The 21,767-nt window shown below is 39.1% G+C and overlaps 1 protein-coding gene across 7 annotated transcripts in view; it reads left to right on the top strand.

Annotated features, from left to right (window-relative positions):
- Window positions 1–21,767, top strand: part of NCKAP5 (NCK associated protein 5) — a 531,557-nt gene that overhangs the window by 406,437 nt on the left and 103,353 nt on the right. For all 7 annotated transcript variants that reach the window (XM_068139093.1, XM_068139094.1, XM_068139096.1 and 4 more), the window contains one exon: window positions 20,817–20,885. In XM_068139093.1, coding sequence (XP_067995194.1) covers window positions 20,817–20,885 — 69 coding nt within the window. The remainder of the gene's footprint in view (window positions 1–20,816; window positions 20,886–21,767) is intronic.

The raw sequence follows: 21,767 nt of genomic DNA, 5'->3' as shown, positions 1-21,767 counted from the left end.
TTCATCATAGAAAGATGTGTTTTGTTTTAATAAATTGAGCTTTGGGAGAAAACCTACTCAGGATAATAAGCTAAATGTTCAAATATATTAGAGGGGTAATTTCCCTTGTATCATCACCATTAAACAAATGAGGAAGTATGTCAAGTATTTCCCATATTATGTTTTTGCTACCCTTTGGAGGGAGAAAGACATGTTATCAATGAGCTATTAGAAAGAAATATGAGAAGAGTACAATTTCCTTTGAGTGACTTGAGAAAATAACTTTGAATGGCCTGCTGCTCATTTTTGCTTTTCTCTTTTTGCTCTTACATTGTTTTCCCTTCACTTTTTTCTTATTTTCCATATACTGTAATGTAAAATGGTAAGAAAATTAAAAATTATCTTATTTTTCATGGGAATAAACATACACTATGCAGGGGCAGAGAGCCCAAGTTGCTGAAAGTAACTGTGAGGAGAAAAACTCTTGTTTTTTGAACGTCAGCTGGTTTACTCCAGTTTATAGGAAATTTTATTCAGTTTACCTAGATGCATTGAAGAATTATGAAACTTTTGTTAGTAGTGTTCTAAATATTTTGGAGCAGCTAGTCTTGTTCCAGCCAGTGCATTTAATCTGATTCAGCCAGAAGCCTCTTCTTAGCCCAATGCCTTGGCCGTCCATTATGCTGATCAGTTACCAAAGGCCAACCTACTTAATCCTAATTGTTGGATTATTTTACTTCTAAGCCTTGTCTATATGAGACTTTTGTAATTAGTTTTCCGAACTGTGCCTAAGAACTCTTTTTGTATAGCCAGGGATCAGAAAATGAGGCAGTGCAAGTCTTATTTCCAAACTTAGCCAGTGGCCGATAATGAATCAGCAGTGACTTGCATCACTGGTTTCAAAAACAGCCCAGTTTATTCCATCTCTCTGCTGGTAATAATATTGGCAAACTGTTTTAGCTTTCCAATAACTTGAGTAAATTTTAAATTAAAACCGAAGTGCTATCAAGCTGAATGTATTCTATAATCTGTTGATGCTTGAACTTTTCTACTGTAGGTTTGCAGTGGCTCAGTTATTCTTAGTTTTTGAGAAGCAAATCTCATGGCTCCTACCTGTTTCTCCGTGCTGTTGTGTCCTGGAGTACTTTCCTCTTTGCCATTTGTCCTCACCCACTCATGATGCAGTCTTTAAATGCACCTCCTTCCCAGATACTTGTACCCTTCCTCCTGCCTGTTCATGCCCTCCTGCTTTTCAGATCTTGTACTGTGGCTCTTCCATCCATCCTACATGCTGCTCACAGGCACATGGAGCTGCATTCTCCATAGTTGGCACAAAGAGTGAATTGCTTTAAGTGGTCAATACACCCCATCAGTTGAGGTGTTAATAGAAATAAAATGTTCATATAGAAGTTGAAGACTAATAGAAACCTGTTGTGGACAGAGTTAAATTTGGTTAATATGTGATGAGTATTTAACAGAAAAGAATGTACTTCTTGCAGACATGTAAAATATTTAGGATCTAAAAGGATTTTCTTTTTATCTCTTTCCTTTTACACTTTTTTTCCTAAGCCAGTTGAAATTTATAGGAATTTCTTTTCTGGCATGCAAAGATCAAGATGATCTAGTAGGGATATGAATTACACAGGAATGTTGAAAATAGCTCTGCCCACTGTATGTAGGAAGAGCTGTTCAGATTTGCTCTGTTTTTCATTGCTGTAAGCATTTGCTGCTATCGTTAGAGAGAGACTGCTGATCTACTGTTCCATCAAAAACTTCCATCTCCTGAAATGGGAGAGTGCCTTAATAAGTCTGTACATGAGGCCATTGCCTCCATGACTGTTGGAAGAGGCATGGAAGAGGCCATGCATATCTGTATGTTCCTGACTGTTCAGTTCAATGAAAGCTTAAAATACTTAGTTTCTAAACAACTGTGGTGCCTCCTGGGAATTTTAGACTTGAGTATCAGATGATACTGTTTTCTCCCTCAGGCTAAGGGTAAAAAAGAATAGTACAGAATTGCATCTCCTATGAGGCACCACAGCAGTGGCTCAGGAGTTAAATGTTATGGGTTACAATGTGTGGAGCTTCTACCTTTTTTGGGGAACATGTTGAAAAGGTTAAAACTTTCAGATAGACTTTTTCTACTATGGGATACATACGATGCAGTGATCTGTCACTATTTGCTCATTCAGTAAAGGGCTCAACACCCTGTGCTCCCACTAGTGGTCCCATTCTGAGTTTGAAACCTATTTAATTGTTCTAAGTGTGACATCACGTCATACCCCATCAGCTATGAAGGGAATTTTGCTGTGTAACAGAACAGAATTTTTCTCCTTTAGCCTGCTCACACGGTCAATTTAGGTTTTACTAAAAGTTACTAGCTTTCTAGCACCAGATATTTCAGTGCTTTTATCACACACATCAGTCTGTTCAAGTGGGGTACAAGGCACATTGGAAAGGCAGTGTGAATAATTTATGGTGTTTCTGATTTCTGCCTTCTCAGGTTAGACTGACATAAAATACCCTTTTCCAAGGCAGTGGGTACATGTCCGAGCTGGAAGAATCATTTCTTACATGAAGTTTTTAATTCCCATTAATATTTTAGTCAGGATCTACTAGTCTGGCATCTACTGTTTAGAAGATCATTTAGTTTACTTGTTGTGTTGATTTTCCCCATAAATTATGATGCATGGAGTTGTGAAAATAATAGGTAAAATACACTATCCTCAAGACAGTATATTGAGCTCTGTAATTCTTACAAAAAAATATGGAGAATATAGATAAGAATTTAATGTCATTTTCAGCCCAACCAAATGTAATTGCATATATTCAGTGTAAAAGCAGGTAAGATTTATTTTTTTCCTATGACATCCCAAATTCCAGTACAGTGACTCTTTTCTTACAGTTTTGTACCACAGATAAAGCACTGTGGTACTTACCTGGCTGATGTAACAAACGCTCTTTAAATAGTTCAAAGTATTGAATAGGGCTACAGGAATAATGATTAGGTGCCAGAAGGTCTGAGAAATAGGTATAGTCAGTGAAGGAAAGGTACAGCCACAGAAGTCAAGGAAAATCGTCTTGGTTTTATTAAACCTGTCAGATTTTCTCTACTGAAATAAATGTTAACAGTGTTCTGGAAAGAGTCCTTGCTAGGCTGCAGTGAAGGAATCTGATATTTCAGTCTGACTTTTATAATTTAAATAATGATAGTTTTCCAGTGCCCTTCTCTCCATGTATAGTGCCTTCTTGCACATAATCAGTAGATAATGTAACTTACCTTTTTTAGCAATCAGGCATGTGGTACTCCTGAAAATTCATTCTCCCCTCTGAATGAAATGAGGTTTCTCAACACTGTGTTATAGATCTAGGTGACTGTGTTTATCCCAACACATCTATCATTTCAGAGTGAGACTCAGTAGTTTTTTTAAGTAGTTTCCATCAGGCATGCACTCCAGGCCTGGTTTTACAGAAGCACTTTCTCTGAAGCTTCTCATGGCTCACGGTGGCACATCTCTTAGAGGAAAGGTTCTGTGCAACACAGATTTTAGAATCAGACCTTGTATTTTTAAGCTACATACTAATGCATGTGATTTGGCTGACAGTGATGACAGCTGTATATAGTTCATAAATGAAGTAAACAGCTGTGTGTCAAACTAACATCATTAAGAAAATCCCAGTATTCTGTGGACATTCTCCACTGGCCGCCTGGGAAATCCCAGTTAATTTACCTCTGTTGTTAGAGCTGAGTTTCTTGCAACTCTTACATAATCAAATAATTTCTCTCTTTTTGTTTCTCATTACTGGCCTTGGAAAATGAAGAAACAGTAATGAGGTCTGCATGGTGAGGCACTTAAAGCTAATTTGATAGTGATTTCCTTTTTGTTCATCTTGTAGCAATGCAGAATTGGAGATTATAGCTGGAGTTCTGGGCAGGTATAGTTGCACTCATGTTACTAGAATTACTGGAGCTCTGCTAATTTCTAGCATAAAAGGGTCCTATGTTGGCCATATGTTAAACTACACATTTGAAATCTGTGTGATTAACATAATGAAATTCAATATTCACTGGCTTTAGTGTGCAGCCACTTTTAATAGCCCACAGCAGAAAATAAACATTTCTAAATCTACTTAATCTCAGATTTTAAGATTATATATAAAAACATGAAGAGAATGGATAAACAGAATAGATAAATCAATTGTGGAGTAGCCTGACTTTGGCCCATTACATGTTACTCTGATTTTTGATGGTGGTTCCCTAAGTACTTGGTTACTTACTAAATAACTATTTGATTCCAGTGTGACATCAAAACAGCTATACATGGGTATGACATAGCCTTAGATGCATGGGTGTGTAAGTCTACATGCATGTACATTTTATACAGGATCTCAGGTAGTGATAGGACTAGGGGGAATGGAATGAAGCTGGAGGTGGGGAGATTCAGGCTGGATGTGAGGAGGAAGTTCTTCACCATGAGAGTGGTGAAACCCTGGAATGGGTTGTCCAGGGAGGTGGTCGAGGCCCCGTCCCTGGGGGTGTTTAAGAGCAGGCTGGATGAGGCTCTGGCCAGGCTGATGTAGTGTGGGGTGTCCCTGCCCATGGCAGTGGGGTTGGAACTAGATGATCCTTGTGGTCCCTTCCAACCCTGAATGATACTATGATACTATGATACATTTTTAGATCTGGAGTGCTGTTAAAAGCCAGTTATTGGGAGAGGTTTTGTTTTTTCATCAGTACAATCTTTTTTTCTGCTTGATTATTATATTTTTTTGTTATTATGTGTTTCCACATATTGCTCATCACTGCCACATTTAAACTGCCTTTTCCCATATGGGGTCAGGAAGAGCCTCCATTCTGTTTCATCTCAGGCTCAGCACTTTTCCTCTGCTTCCCACATCAAACAGCTGAAACAGGGTCTGTGCCCCAGGATAGCATCTGTTCTGCTGTTTAACAATGTGCAGCTGTCACCTTCCCATTGAGACCAAGAACTGCCATCAGATCTTTTTGACGTATGTGCTCAGGCTTCCTTTGCAGGTGGAGAAAAGCTTAGATGGCCTGTCAGGGCTCCCCAGGTCCATCTGGGATTTACAGGTGCATAATGCCATCTAGAGGGCAGAGTTCCTTCCTGTCCCACAGGAATACCTCTGATAACTGCTGGCCTTCCAACACATGGTGATGGTCCTCATTCATTTTTTGACTCATGCATTTTCCAGTTCCTTTTCTGTTTACTATGACTCATACAAGGCCAAGACTTGGAAATTATTTAAGAGAAGAAAAGCAATTAGTGGTTACAAGTGTTTCCCTTTAATAAGCCTGTAGGCTTCTTTGTTGTCTTCATCAGTCAAATGGTTTGTTCCCCTAGAATAATCTGATCTTAAATGCTCTGGATCTTAGTGTTTCAGTTCTTTAGGAAAAAGATATTTTATAAAGAGGAAGTAAGTAAGACCTAGGTTTGTCATTCAGCTTTTTGGTAAACTGCTGAAAAAAATAGTACTTACAAATTAATTGCTTTTCTAGACAAAGACCTCTGCAAATTTATTGCCACAAGTTTCAAGTCAGCTGAAGAAATGGGTATGAGGGTTGTGCATTACATAACTGTTGTTTGGACAGAAGAAGCTAAATTCTTTTCTTACATTACTTCTCTTTCTATGAAGTACTTGGCTAGCACTTCTGTTAACAGTTTACAGTAAACTGAAAATGAGAGGACAGGCTTTTCAGTGAAGAGGTCATATGGCTGAAACAGCTAACACTTCTCCTTACTTGCCTCCCAACAGCTCCTTCCTTTTCTTCTTGTGGAGTTTGCTTATTTACACGTTAGACACACGCTAGGGAAAAGCCTGTTGCTTCCTTGATAATTTCTGTCAGTCTTGTATTACATTTGATGTCATTAAGTTTCAACTGCTGTGACAGTTGTAATATTCTTTCCCATAATCAATGAAGGTTCTTTCTGTAACCCAAAATCTGATCCGTGTCTTTACCCCCGAACAATTTTGTGAGATGTAGTGTCTCCCCAGTGCCATGCAGATAGCTGTTCCATGCGTACCTACATTAATCTGATTAAATTAAGTTAGATGAGTGAAAGAGAGAAGGAGGCCATGTTACAAGCTTTATTAAAAGTACAATCTTTTACACAGTACCCTGCCATGCAAGATAGTTCAGGTAGCAGAAGCAGTGTAGCTGGATGGCATAATTTTAGTCTGAACTAATTAACTCTTGTGAAAACCAGAGTATTACCCCCAGCAGAACAGTGCGTTAGCAGCCTCAGCCAGCTTTAGTATATCTTAGCAGAGCTGCTTGGTGTAGTGTTGATATAACTTCCCTGCCAAGGAAACAGCTTGTGTTTTCCTCTTGGCTCTGCTTGGTGTGGCAGAGTATTTTTTTCTCCCATTCCAGTGGTGATCTTCTTTCTACTCTTTTTAACTAATATTTTGTCCTTCACAGTGACCTGAGGGTTAACTATTCCAATTTTTACCTAATTAGCTGGATAAACCCTGATATTCTTAAGCAACTTCAAACAGGAACTGATTAGTATTAGGCAAAAGCTGTATTTTTCAGAGAAGGATTCAATAGGAATAAGAGATGAGAACTTCTACTGCTTTTACGCAACTGATTTATCCTGTCAGTGACCTCTGCCAGGTAGGAATGTGTCCCAGTTGCAGACCATTCTGACAGAGCAGTAATGTCATCGATTCTGGGTACTTCTTACATTACACAGTATTTTATATATTGATTTATTTTTGTTCTTTTCACTGCATTTTCCCTTTAGGCCAATCAATTAATCAGTGATACTACTTTTGAACAGCAGCTCAGAATAAGATACCAGCAACATTTCCTCATGTTTGCTAGTAGTTTAGTGTGTTTTGCTATCAGATTTGTCCATGGGTTAAGGGGGTTAAGTTCTGGTGGATGCACTTGAGTTGCACTTACTTATGTGTGATGTGAATTTGGCTCATTACGTAGCTCAGAGCCGGGCTGTTGGGCTGCTGCTACTGCTGCCTTTTTCATGCCTGAGCTTCTTACTGGAGCACTGCTGAATCTCATCAACTTTGTCTTAATGCATCCAAAGCTTGTTTTTTAAAGAACTTCTACAGTTTGCTACATTATCCCAAAGTATCTAGTCTAAGACTTCAGTGACCTCCTAAGGATGTAATTTACCAACAAATACAAGCACAAAGAACAAAATCTGAGTTAAGTTTTATATCCTGAAGAGCAAGGTTAAGTAAATAATTGGAAACTATTTATTATAGCACAGTACCATGTAATAATATATGATTAAAATAGAATTTACTTTCCACATAGCTGGCTTCAATGTCTATGTTTCTGTACAGTTTCATATTTTACATTTTTATGAATTGCAAAGCTGTACAATTATCCAAGTGAAAACTTGCTTCAGGCACATCTTGGGTGTACGTAGGGAAAAAACTTTCCCAATAAGCCTGTCTTTTACTGTGTTGTTATGGGATATGTTCTTCTCCTGACAGTTGACTTCCTTGTGTCTATCATGGTTAATTTAGGATCTGAAGATAGTCTATTAATAGGTCTACTTTAGCAAGCAGCACAGCATAACAGGATCAGACCCTCAGAGCCAAGCTGTTTTTGCTAGGGACCTGATACCCACATTGTTTACATTATGGTGAATTGACACTGATTAAGCTCTATATCCAGCAGAGACTGGATTTCATCTTCCCATTTCAAGTAAAAGAAACCCAGGGTGCTGGGTTCAAGGCCACACAGCGGTGAAAGCCAAAAAGCCAATGCAGGTGCACAGCACAATAGGAGAAATTTCATGTGACTCATTAGGACAACATTTGAGTACTGCCACATTAATTTCTAAGGGATCTTCATCCCTCCATCCTTCTTCTCTGAAGTGAGCATAGTCTGCAATGCAGAAAAGATAAATACAACTCCAGGCTACTGAAGCTTTTAGAAGAGACAGGGGTTTGGTCTGGGTTGTTGTTCTTTTGAGCAAAATACAATTACTCTGTGAATTCACTATTCCACTGTAAAAGATTAAAAATTAAATGGAACAGAACTTTTAATTTAACAAATGTCAGTGCAGAAATGAACCTACTGCGTATTGCTGTGTGGAGTGAGGGGGTTTGTTTGCTACTTAACTGTGTCTATAATAGCAAATGGGAACAATGTTCAAAGCTGTCAGGAGAAGAAAGGTGATGTTTGCAAATAGTCTTTTATTTCAGTTAGCAGGAAATGAACAGTATTTCTGTGATTCAGTTATCAGAAGTTAGCTATTGGCTACAAAACAATTGCTGCCTGTTATGTGGCATTTGATCCTGTTCATAATACAGTGCACCAATACCTGTTCTGCTTCGCTTTACTTCACAACTCCTTAGCTGGAAGGGAGAGAAATAACTGAAGCCATCAAATGAAGTTCATTTTGAAATACCTGGGGCAGTTGACTTATGGGCGACTTCTGATAAAGAAAGTGAAATTGCAGGAAACATTGCCTTCAGAAATAACACGCTGCTCCTGTGTAGTTAAAACCAGAGAAAGTTGTTTTAAATTTATGATAGGAATTGTGAAACAGTTTACATTAATAGCTTCTTGTGGTGGAAACCTTTTAACTCCACGTCTTTAAAGAAATAGAGTAAAATGATTCATCACAGGACAAGGAAAATAGTGTATCTTGTATTTTATTATGTTTAGAATTATTTTGTGAAAATAGAAGCTACGGCGTTATGTAATACTTTGAATGCATTGCATAGCAAAAAGCAAAAACCATCATTACCACCAGTCCTGGCTCACCGGAGAGGTTCCAGATGACTGGAAACTGGCCAATGTAATCCCCATCCACAAGAAGGTCCGGATGGATGAACCTGCAAACTACAGGCCAGTCAGCCTGACCTCAGTGCCAGGAAAGATTATGGAGCAGATCATCTTGGGGGGCGATCACAGCGCACCTGCAGGACAGCCAAGGGATCGTGCCAAGCCAGCATGGATTTAGGAAGGGCAGGTCCTGCCTGATCAACCTGATCTCCTTCTATGATCAGGTGACTGGATGTGGGGAAGGCTGTGGATGTAGTCTGTCTGGACTTCAGCCAAGGTCTTTGACACCGTCCCTTGTAGCAAACTCTTGGCCAAGCTGTCAGCCCCTGGCTTGGACGGCAGCACTCTGCAATGGGTTAGGAACTGGCTGGAGGGCCGAGCCCAGAGAGTGGTGGTGAATGGTGCCACATCCAGTTGGCAGCCAGTCATTTGTGGTGTCATCCCGGGGATCAGTGCTGGGCCCCATCCTGTTCAATGTCTTTATTGATGATCTGGATGAGGGGGTTGAGTCCATCATCAGTAAATTTGCAGACAACACCAAGTTGGGGGCAGATGTTGATGTGTTATAGGGTAGAAGGGCTCTCTAGAGGGACCTTGACAGGCTGGACAGATGGGCAGAGTCCAACAGCATGAGATTTAACACATCTAAGTGCTGGGTTCTGGATATTGGCCATAACAACCCCATGCAGTGCTACAGGCTGGGGTCAGAGTGACTGGAGAGCAGCCAGGCAGAAAGGGACCTGGGGTACTGGTTGACAGCTGGCTGAACATGAGCCAGCAGTGTGCCCAGGTGGCCAAGAGGGCCAGGCCTGGCCTGCATCAGGAATAGTGTGACCAGTGGGAACAGGGAGGTCATTGTGCCCCTGTACTCAGCACTGCTTAGGCCACACCTTGAGTACTGTGTCCAGAAGGATATTGAGACACTTGAACATGTCCAGAGAAGGGCAATGAGACTGGTGAGACGTCTCGAGCACAAGCCCTTTGAGGAGAGGCTGAGGGAGCTGGGGTTGTTTAGCCTGGAGAAGAGGAGGCTCAGAGGAGACCTTACTGCTGTCTACAACTACCTGAAAGGAGGTTGTAGACAGGTGGAGATTGGTCTCTTCTCCCAGGCAACCATCACCAGAACAAGAGGACATGGTCTCAACCTGTGCCAGGGGAAGTTTAGGCTCAGGATGAGGAGAAAGTTCACAGAAAGAATGATTGGCCATTGAAATGGGCTGCCCAAGGAGGTGTTCAAAAACAGGATTGGATGTGTCACTTGAAGCCATGGGTTAGTTAGTCACGAGGTGTTGGGTGACAGGTTGGACTTGATGATCTCTGAAGTCTTTTCCAACCTTCTATGATTCTGTGATTCTTTTCCTCAAAATTCAAATAAAAATAAGCACAAGGGATATTTTTATAAAGGAAAACCAGTGATACACTTTTCCCCCCATTTCATAAAAAGCCATTCCATGTTTCTTTAGAGAAGAAAAAAAAAGCAAATTCCCTCTTAAAGACTCATTGGATAACAGGGAACTGATGAGAGTTTCCTGTCACACAGCCAGTGAATGTGACATTTAAGCATATGGGATCAGTGTTTTCCAGGCTGTCAGTTTAAATAACTTTATTTCATAATTATTTTTGTTTAAACTAAATGATAGAACTTAGGATAAATAATTGGAAAAAGATATTTCTTGATAACAATTCTCTGTCCGCTTTCTCTGACAACTGAGCAAAACATCTGTTGTTTCACCTTCCACTGAGAGCCAAAATAACTGGTTATGGGAGACTGGTGAGGAGGATGTTCTTCACCATGAGAGTGGTGAAACCCTGGAATGGGTTGTCCAGGGAGGTGGTTGAGGCCCCGTCCCTGGAGGTGTTTAAGACCAGGCTGGATGAGGCTCTGTCCAGCCTGATCTACTGTGGGGTGTCCCTGCCCATGGCAGGGGGGTTGGAACTAGATGATCCTTGTGGTCCCTTCCAACCCTGACTGATACTATGACAATAATAGTGTTGTTGATCATACATTGAGACACACAGGGGGAAAAAAAGGAATGCATCAAAGTTTTGAATCTTCTCTTTCTATTATCAACCCCAAGAACACTCAATTGCTAGTCTCCTGTGGGATGGTGGTGGGTGAGTGGGGGGGAGGTTGGTGTTGGTGTTCCTTGTAGTGCCAAATTTAGCTCCAGATTTGAGCTGTTTGGTATCATTTAGTAACAGCCTTTCAGCTCAGGTGCATGAAGCAAGCCTAGAAGTATCAGTTATGGCATGAAGGCCTTTTTTTTTCAGTGACCTGTGAAATTGTGTTTCATATTCTTTCTAATGGTATTAGAAAAGAAATGTACAAGCCTCTTTACAATGTAAAGAGGAACAGCTATTGACAGATAGTTATCTATTTCCACAAATTAAAGTGGAAAAAGAAGTCCTGTATGTACATACATGTATGTAATTCCTGGTACTTAATTTCAAGGTTTCCTATTTAATTCAATTGATTTTAGTTTTTAATTAATCTTAATTGTTTGAGAAAAGTAATTTTTTTAGTTAATTTGATTCTAAAATGGTATTCTCTTCCTGAATTGAATATTTTAATGTGACCACCAACACTTGAAAAGGCAAATTAAATTTGCTAAAAGGAATAGCTAAATTCTTGAATTTCAGCTTTTGAAGAAAATGAGACTAAGGCCTTTGTAGCTTATTCCTGTGCTTAGATACTGAGGTGCCTCCCAGTGCAATGAATCAGTAGCAGCATTGCCTGTATTTACCATGAACATCTCAACTAGACAGGGAAAAATAAGCAATGAGTTCTGTTAAAGTTGCCCAAGGATTAATTTTCATCCATAGAACCGAAACACCCTATTCTTTTTGAACTCTACATTAGTTTAACCTTGAATCCGAGTATGCTACTCAGGAGGGTGTGGATAATGGAATCACAGAAAGTAGAAAACTGTCACCGTGTCTGTAACCTCATGGCCAAAACTGTACAGGTTTGAAGGATAACTCATTCAAAGTAAATTACAGAGTTGCCTTTTTTAATGCTTGAAAACCTGTCTTGAAAGCATATTCTTCTTCCTCAAGATCTGAATTTAACAAAAGCCAACCCCCCTTCTGCTCTATGATTAAGCAAGGGAACTTTTTAACAAGTGGTTGCCATATATATCCGTCTGGAAGGACACAAACCCCTGGAAATATTTGTGCTGGTTTCAGTATCACTTTTAAATTTGATCCAAGTCCTGTCCAGATTTTTTTGCTTTCAAATCAAAGCACATCTTTTCTTTGAAAAATGGCTGCACTGGAAGTTTTTACTGGAGTGTTGAATGCGTAGATAGTCATAGTGATTTCAAAGAATTAGTATTTCAAAGAATTAGAATTTTCCCTGCAGGGTTTGGTCTTTTGGCAGGAAAAATTGAACAAAATGTAATGATGTGATTAATTCATGTAAAAGTTTATAACACAAAGCTATTTATGTACCTTTTAAATATATGTTGATACTAAACACAAAATGCGCTTTTAGATTAATCAGGTCCACGTTGCTTGCCTTTATCCACTGGTAGTAGTTACAAGAATTTTAGTTTGACTTACAGAGAATTTTGGGATCTCATACTTCTTTCATGGATCATGGATTTTATTTTTAGTTCTTTGATAGAGAAAATAACTGCCTGTTAATATTACATGGGGAAGCACAGTAAGTCAGTCGGAGTGAAATGCTCTCATTTCTTAATCGAGAACATCATAACAGAACAAATCACATAAGAGAAAGAGAAGAGATGGAACAGCTGCTTCTGGTTTACAGTTTCTAAGAGGAAGGATCACCAATAGTAAATATTAGAAAATCAGAAACTAAACTAATTTCATGCTACACACCCCCTGTTCCTTGCATGTCCAGAGAAGGGCCACGAGGATGATCAGAGGACTGGAGCACCTCTCCTATGAGGACAGACTGAAGGAGTTGGGGCTGTTCAGTCTGGAGAAGAGGAGGCTCCGAGGTGACCGAATTGTGGCCTTCCAGTATCTGAAGGGGGCCTACAAGAAGGCTGGGGGGGGAACTTCCTAGGATCTCAGGTAGTGATAGGACTAGGGGGAATGGAATGAAGCTGGAGGTGGGAAGATTCAGGCTGGATGTGAGGAGGAAGTTCTTCACCGTGAGAGTGCTGAAGCCCTGGAGTGGGTTGTCCAGGGAGGTGGTTGAGGCCCCGTCCCTGGAAGTGTTTAAGCCCAGGCTGGATGAGGCTCTGGGCAGCCTGATCTAGTGTGGGGTGTCCCTGCCCATGGCAGGGGGGTTGGAACTAGATGATTCTTTTTGTCCCTTCCAACCCTGACTTACACTATGATTAAAAAATCAGTCTTATGTCTTTTATTTGTGATGGCTTTGTGGTCTCTGATGTTTTGGCCTGGTTCACATCCTCACAAAATGCTTAGCATATCATTATTTGAAATAATTTTTTTTTTTTTTTTTTTTTTTGGGGGGGGGAAAGACATCATTCATAATTTTAACCTATTTGCTCAAAGTTTTTTATTGACACTGCTTTACCTGTGAACATACTGCAAGTCTGTTTTATATTTGCTGGTTTCTACAGTTTGCATGCAAATAAACATAAAAAGCCATTATTGATATATTCATTAGTAGCCTAGATATTTATTTGCTGGAAGATAAACCTAGGATTATAATGCAGTCTGTTTTGCTAGATCTGTTCCTAACCTCTTTAAAATGTCAGCTCCAGACATTTCTATGGTGTCAGAAGGGAAAATGTTGAAGGTTTTAAAGGCTTGTCATGCTTAACTACTTCAGAGTTAATCAAAATCAAAAAGGCAAATACCTCCATTTTAGAACTAGCCTAAAATTTTCAGCTCCAGCTTCTCAAAGGAAAAAAAAAAGCCAAAACACCACAGAGGAACATGAGCTTTACTTTTAGCCATTTTTTTAATAAGACTTCCCCATGAGCTTGTATATGTATCTCATTTGGTTTTGGTTTGATTCAGCTACTGACATTCAGATGTTTATCACAGAATCACAGAATGTTAGGGGTTGGAAGGGACCTCAAAAGATCACCTAGTCCAACCCCCCCTGCCAGAGCAGGAGCACCTGTATCCAATATAAGTAGGCACAAAGAATTCACCTTTAGTTATCCCTTTCTTTCAAGAAGGAGGCTTTATCATTTAGGTCAAACACATTGTTTCTTCTTGTGAGAACTGGGGAACACTTAGCAAACATGAAAAGAGGTCTGTGGTTATGACCCTGGATGAGAGTCTTTCCCTGCAGTCTGCTGCATGTTTGCAGATAAACAAGCAAGTTCTGTCTTCTGATCTCTGGCAGCATGAATCCACACAATTAATGCTGTTAGGTAATTTCCAGTGCAAATTCTTGTTTAAATACATGAGTCAGCTCATCAGTAAAAACATCACATGCATCTTCACAGGCCTTGGGTTGCTTTTTGTTAGGACTGTTGAAACACAAGTTTTTATGTAATTTTAAAAGGTTAACTCTCTGATGTTGGAAAAAATATCTTCTGATTTCTATCACGCTGTAGGAGAAGAAGGGTTTACTGCTCCCTATGAGACTACAAACCCCTTTCATTGGTAGCACTGTTATAGCATGGCCTGTGAGATAGACTGCCTTTGAGATCTGTTGGTGGCTTTTTCTAATGTCACTATGTTTTTGTGTCAGTAAAGAACTAAAAATATGTGTTACTGAAAGTTTGAGTTGCAAGACTGATCCCTACCAGTATTGCCCAGTAAGGTTTAATGTGACCTTTTGAAAGACAGAATTATAGTTAACACATTTATGGTTCTGTATGTTCTTACTTAACCTCAGATATGCTGCTTTCATGCCATATTTTACTGGACTGTGAATTGAACAGTGGCAGAGTTTTACAGATAAAATGTATCAAATGTTTAAGTGGGGCTAAAGAGAATATACTATTTTGTCATGCTGAAAGAAATTGGAAAAAGATGCAACTGGGAAGGCTAAAGGCCCCTGTGTTTTAAAGCAAGGTGGAAACAGCCACAAGTTGACAGGCAGGCCATGAGATGCAGGTAGTGATAGGACTAGGGGGAATGGAATGAAGCTGGAGGTGGGGAGATTCAGGCTGGATGTGAGGAGGAAGTTCTTCACCATGAGAGTGGTGAAGCCCTGGAATGGATTGTCCAGGGAGGTGGTTGAGGCTCCCTGGAGGTGTTTAAGACCAGGCTGGATGAGGCTCTGGGCAGCCTGATCTAGTGTGGGGTGTCCCTGCCCATGGCAGGGGGATTGGAACTAGATGATCCTTGTGGTCCCTTCCAACCCTGACTGATACTATCATACTATGCAGTTCCCATTTTACTCATAGCAATGAGCTGTCTGTAGCTGGTAGAAAAAGCACTGAAATGTGACTGGTGGAGATATTTTTGTAGTGCTAGAGTTACATTAAGGCTTTTATTACTATAATTATGTTGATTTAAAAACACAACTATAATTTTCAGTACTACTAACCAGCACAACTATGCTGTTACACTTTTCTCTGCCAATTTGTTGAATTAGTCTTTCAAAGGAAGAGTTTCCTGTGTGACATGGGTAGAATAATACAGAGAGTTTCCAGTGACCAAAGATAGGGACATGGTTCAAGTGGTTAAGTCTTCCTAGAACAGCAATGTACCAAGAAAACACCATAAGGACCTTTCTTCTTACTTTACAAACAACAGGCTTTGACCTAGGGTTTGAGCTTTCATGCACTCTGTGAAGCTGTAACCACAAGAATATACAAAAGTCAGAGGCTGAAAGCAGAAAAAATGGCTGGGCACCTTTGAAGTTCTTGGACAGCTATTAATACACTGTACAGGGCATGACAAATGAGTGTCTGTGTAAATCAATAAAGCTTTCTATAAATGGACAAATGGTTTAGTATGAATAACAAAGAATTGCACATGGTAACCTGTGTTGGAGCATTCTGTTGGGGATTTTAAAGTTCACTGTCATAACTTTGTTTCTCTTGACCTTTATTGATGATACCTTCAAAGCATGTTAAGCTGCTAACTTGACGTACAACCTTTAGACCATCATCTCCTGCCAAAGCAGGGTGGGTGGACTAGATGATCTTTAAAGGTCTTTTCTGATACAAACCATTCTATGATTCTATCATTTCCTTCAGTGCAAAATACATCCCGCTCTTTGCTTTCTTCTCTTTTCCTCCTCTCGTCCTTTCTTTTTGTCACATCTCTACAATGGTTGAGTGAGGAGAACTGTCTCCTATGTGCTTCTCTTATTCATTCCCTCTAGTAGAAAATTGAGTGTTTAAATTCATTTCATTGTGGTTATTAAAGTGTAGAGGATTGTCTTTTGAGGACTTTCTAATAGTTACAGGAAATGCTTCTTCATTTGAAGGCCCCAGTGCACCAAATACGTCCCAATTTAATCACTGAAGCAGGCTAGTTATGTAATAAAATATTGTCATTCCTGTTCTCTTGACTTAAACAATCAAGGCCCAAAAAGGTAAAGTTTAAACTTTTTGAAAAACACTTTAGGGACATCAATGCAAATCTTATTTTCAAGACTGATTTAAGCACTTCAGTTCACTCTTTCAAGAAGCACACAGAAATGGCTTTTGCAGGATGTTAAGTGAAAGCTGTCTTCTCCAAATGCCACTTAGAGATGCAAATCTGAAGGACACAGGAATTTCTCATGAGATTGTGTCTGCCACTTCTACTAAATGCAGGTAAATGTTGAACAAAGTATAGTTACTAGACAGTCCTTAACCTGAAATCATCCCAAATGTCAGTGTTACTGCAAGAATACATTTAACTTTATTTCAGCTATGTATAGTCTGGTGCTTTTTGGGAGACCACATTTCCCTCTGTTTTGAGACAGGTTAGGGGGGCTTGTATCTGATCTTTTTCCTGTCACTAAGGATATCTTTGAGACGCATTTTGGACTTCAGGTAATGATACATTTTCACAAGAATTTAAAGTTGAGGTGGGTTTACTGCCTGAGTGGATGCTTCCTGTGTTTTGGTGTTGTGGGTACACTGAAGTTAGTTATCATGACCATTTTAGGAAGTTTTTAAGAACTGTAACTAAGTGGCTTTCCTTTATTGATGCAGTATTTAGCAGATGTATAAAAGCATGTAAAGGGCTAAGCCTGCTTGTTTCTTCCATAGCTTAATGAACAACAAATCAGAATAGAATAGAATAGACCAGACCAAGTTGGAAGAGACCTTCAAGATCCACATTGTTGTGAGCAAATGATCTTCTGCTTGCCCTAAAGATGCTTTGCAGAATGATAGGGTTTGGAAGGGACCTCTGGAGATCATCTAGTCTAGTCTTTAAGAAAACATTGTATATTGTGAAAGGCATACAATTTATTTCATTCCTGCTGATGTCTACCTTCATGGCAGCTTCTTCTGGAGTTGACCAGGAATAGGATGAGACCTTAGTGCGCCAAGTGTGTAGTCTCTCTGTTGCTAGCCTTGAACAAAACCACTCCCCCTTGGGGTAGTTCACTGTGTTCTTCAACATCTGTGAAAACCCAGAAAGATCTTAGTTGATCTGAAGGTAGAAGGGCTGTTTTCCATCCTGAGAAAGGGATTAAAATAAGAGTTGACAAAGTCTCTTGTAATGGCTGTACCTTAGCATCAGTACAAGGCAACCTCTGTTTTACATAAAGCGGTCTGAAGTTTTCACATTCAAATGGATTTCCCATAAATCCAGTCTCACAATTCAGAACAGTTGTCTCTAATTTAGGCAATTGCAGGCTGTTTAGCATTATCCAAACCATGAATGAAATCTTTTAATTTTCCAATGTTTGGAGAGACTTTGTCAAAGTACTTTCTTCCAAATTGGAACTAGGAAGTACTTCTGTGTTGACATTTTAGCATCCTTGAATCTATAATGATCTGAAAGCAACATGTAATGTTTCATTTAATGTTTAGTTACACCACAGTTACTTTCAGTGGACTGAATGATACTGTGCTTTGAGAGCTGACCCCACAAGGAAAGACAGGCTTGCCTGCAGGCACTGATGGCAGGTGCTGAATGTCACTTCGCTGCAGCAGTTTGCAGGGCTGTGTCACTTTTAGTGTTTGTGAGGCTGAGGGATAGAGATGGTGTAACATAAAATATACATAAATTCCTGGAGGACAGCTATACTTACAACTAGAATTCATTACAGAAATCAGTTGATATCTAAGGGAGTACTGCTCCCAGTGAGCTGGTTTTCTTCTTGTGCAGTCCCTTGCTAGGTTAGGTATGGGAGGAGTAAGTATATTAGGGGTCATGGCTTCTCCCCCACTGCCTCTGGGTGCCTCCAAGTGTGCAATAGCTTTCAAGCCATGAGAAGTGTGGGCTTCTTATTGAGGCTTAACCTAGTGTAAGTATGACCTGAAAATAAAAGTGAAAATAAATTTTAATAGTGGTTTCCTCCAAGGAGACCTACTTTGCTTAACTGGCAGAAGATGCCTAGAATATGCAATAGGCAGATCCCTCTGAGCAAAAATTGACCAGACTTAAAATATCATCAAAAGCCAGCACTTACTGCTAAAAAGAGAAAGGCTTTGATTAGAAGACCAGGGGTTTGAGACCACAAGTGCTATTACAGATTTTCTAAATGAATACTTTTGGGGGGAATGAAGGTTATTATCCAGTATTCAGTTGCAATATAGAGTAGTTTAGTATATCAAGTACTGTTTTTCCCATGCTGTGGGAACTCGCACAGGATCTTAAGCAAAGTCAGTCATGTGTTCCCTTCCAGTCCAGTCCTCATTACAAAAATACCATATAAGTAGGCATGATTTGCTTGGCAATCAAGAAGCACAAAAGTCAAGCTAACATTGACTACATTACATCCTTTCACTACACTTTCAAAGGCAGTGGTGTGAAAAAGGGTTATATTATACAGATGTTTCCACTGTGGCTTGATAAGAGGGCAAATGTAGTATTTATTTATAATGCTGTCAAGTTCAGATTTCCTAATTTGGGTAGGCTATTTGTAAAGGAATAGCTCACTGAAATCAGAGATTCAGCTAACAAATACAAGCAGACTTAGCTTCCATATCACGTCCTTAACAGCATTCCAAGAAAATGAAGTTAAAGAAATGAGGGGAGCTCTCTGAGAATTTTGCATAGTGTAACTATGTTTTGTAGTTCTTTTAGACACTTGTGTGAGGGACCAATCTGTCCTAACTATCTTAGGATAAAACCATGCAATAGATTCTTATGTCAGTGAAAATGGAAAAGAAATATAAACCTATAGGTATACCAACATGCATGGGATAAAGGCTGGGTAGGCTAATCCTTTAATAATTGCTTCAAAGCAATAACAGGAATTTATTTTGGATGGCATTTTAGGCTGATATTTGTAAAGAAAATATCTGAAAATCTTTAACTCAGAAATGCATTTTTATGTAGCAATTATCTCTTTATTGTTATCAATCAACCTAGCAGAATGTGTCTGTAAAAGCAGACTGATAACTGTATATGATAGCCTTTTTAGTTCAGAGGACTACTTAACCTCCAGCTTCTGATTTCTTACTGCTGCTTTTACTTTCGCAGCTTCTGCTTCTACTTTGTTACTTCTGCATCTGCACTTCTTGCAGCCTCATGGTGCTCTCTGCAGGATCACCCATAGACTTTTTATAGCCATATGTTGAATCCATTGGTAGGTGACATTGTGAAAATATGATACAGAGCATTTTACCACCTTTGCTAGCTTTGATTGTACCCTCAAGATAAAGCACTGATGCTGTACAGTTGTTTACTTAGACCTATAAATAAGTAAACTCTATATGCCCTTGTTTCTTACCACCCTTTTATTCTTTACTCTCTTTCAATGTGCTGGATAATTATATATGTTAATTTTTTCTTCCTAATGTGTTTTGAATCCAACTGAATTTGAAGTTATTGTTAATGAATCGGTTTATTGGGCTTTGGGATTTTCATTTGTTGAATCATTTTCTTAACAATGAAGAGAGAACTATGTTTCTTTTCATAGATTCTTTCCATACAATACATTACTTTTTGCCCCTCTAAAATTACAAATGTTTATTTGTATATGTTTATGTATACAATATTTATGACTTTAGTTTTGTATAACAATTCTCTTGAAACAGCACTTGTTAAACTTTTATAGGTGGACAGAAGGTTTAAGTGAAGCAAATAGTGTAAATTGTATAATAATTGTAATAATGTGAATTCATTGATTGTGGTGTTACGGTTATGTAATCTGAAGCTATGCATTGGAGGCAGAGAGGTTTCCTGAGCCAGTTTTAACTTGTAGATTTTTATGTATCAATTTAATTTCTCAGACATGAAAGACTAGTTGAAGCCAGCTCTAAAGCAGGTGTATACAGCACTCTTAAGAGATTTTTCTTTTCCAATTCTGTAAGAATATATAGAGAAATACATTAATTTACTGTAATTCACATACCAGATTGTGCCATTTTCAAGTCTGCACTGTGTAAAAATACGAGTGTAATGGAAACTAAAGATAGATGAACGGCACTACTATACAGGAAAATGTATCGTGTTTAAACTGACAGATGTGAGAGAAAAAAATTCTGACTTCTTAGTTTGCATTTAGATTTAGTAGAATACTTCTTTCACTGTAATTCACCAGTTGGTTGTATCATGACCAGTTATCCACTGCAGAAACCAGGCTTATGAAGAGCTGCCACAGTTTACGTGATTGCCTTTTGTTTCCGTTTGATAATAGCTGCTTCAGTCTGCTTCCAGGTCACTTTCTGACATAGCAAGTTCACTCTAAACCGAAAAGTGGGAGGAAGAAAAGATACACCAGTGTCTTTTATAATGTTTCATTGCCAACTCTATTGCACCTGACAAGATGAGATCATGGAAATACTTGGAGTACCTGCTTTGATATTGTTCTAAATTATAATGCAGGGTGTGAATAATGGCATAAATTACTGTAGCTTCTGGTTACACTTAAAATACCAACTTGCAGCAAAATAAATACCATGGTTCTTTTTATTCTGACTTTTGAAATACACAAAGTAAGCACTCTGAGAATGTTTATAGATTGTCATGTAGTACAAGATACTCTTAGATTCATTTGTGTATTTATTTATTTATTTATTGTATTTTACTATAGGCAGAGAATTCAGCACTGGCTCTGGAAAATGAAAATCAGAGAGAACAGTATGAAAGATGTCTTGATGAGGTAAGGTAGATAAAAAGGTTGTTCTTACCTGGTACTATAATGAAATTAATAGAAGTGAATATCTCACAAGATTGAAATTGTTCTGTAATTCCTAGTATTACCTCATTCTAATTAATTCTGACACAATGTACCTGGCAGTCATAGATAACTGTTCTTCATGACCTCTACTGTAAATCCTGTTTTGACCACACTTCTTCACTGAAAAGTTGATGTTATCCCTGTGACCAAGATTTGAAACTGATTTGCTTTCATTAGGAGGAGAAAATTATAATTTGCCTATTAGGTGCTGTGTATTCTTTCTTTCCTGTAGAGTGGAACACAGGTGGCTGTGGCTAGATCCCCAACTTCCTTGTGCAGTGTTTTCTGTAACAAGGGATTTGAGTCTCTCAGCTCCCCCTTAGGGTTACATACCCAGCTTTTTATGCTGTGTTTTTCCTAGCCCTTGGCTAACTCCTGCTACACAACTCAGCTTCTGATCAGACCTTACAGTGTAATTCACCCATCAGTTCCTCTCTGAGCACTCAAGCCATGCAATCTCCTATTGCATGCAACTTTCTATTTACCTATCCTGATGCTTATTTCTTCCTCCCCTTTATCCTGAAATAAAGCTGTTTGGCATACACAAGAGCTTTAAAATAGTTTTAAGACTTTTAGTAGCTTGAAGAGTTACTTAGTCGAAATCATTTAGCCATTCCATAATAAGAATGCGCAGTGGCACAGTAGCTAAACATGCAAACAGAACAAAAACTACACCAGCTTCTGAGGTGTACCATTGAGAAAAGAGTGCCTGAGTGTGCAAACCACAGAGAGCAGATGGCAATTCATACCAGATTTTTAAATTTTAAATCAGCATTTGCTAAAGTGTCACTGGCATGAGCAATA

This window comes from Melanerpes formicivorus, unplaced genomic scaffold, assembly GCF_026170545.1.
Source record: "Melanerpes formicivorus ecotype bairdi unplaced genomic scaffold, bMelFor1.0.p_v2 SCAF_5, whole genome shotgun sequence".
Classification (NCBI taxonomy): domain Eukaryota; kingdom Metazoa; phylum Chordata; class Aves; order Piciformes; family Picidae; genus Melanerpes; species Melanerpes formicivorus.
This window is presented reverse-complemented; position numbering and strand designations above follow the sequence as displayed.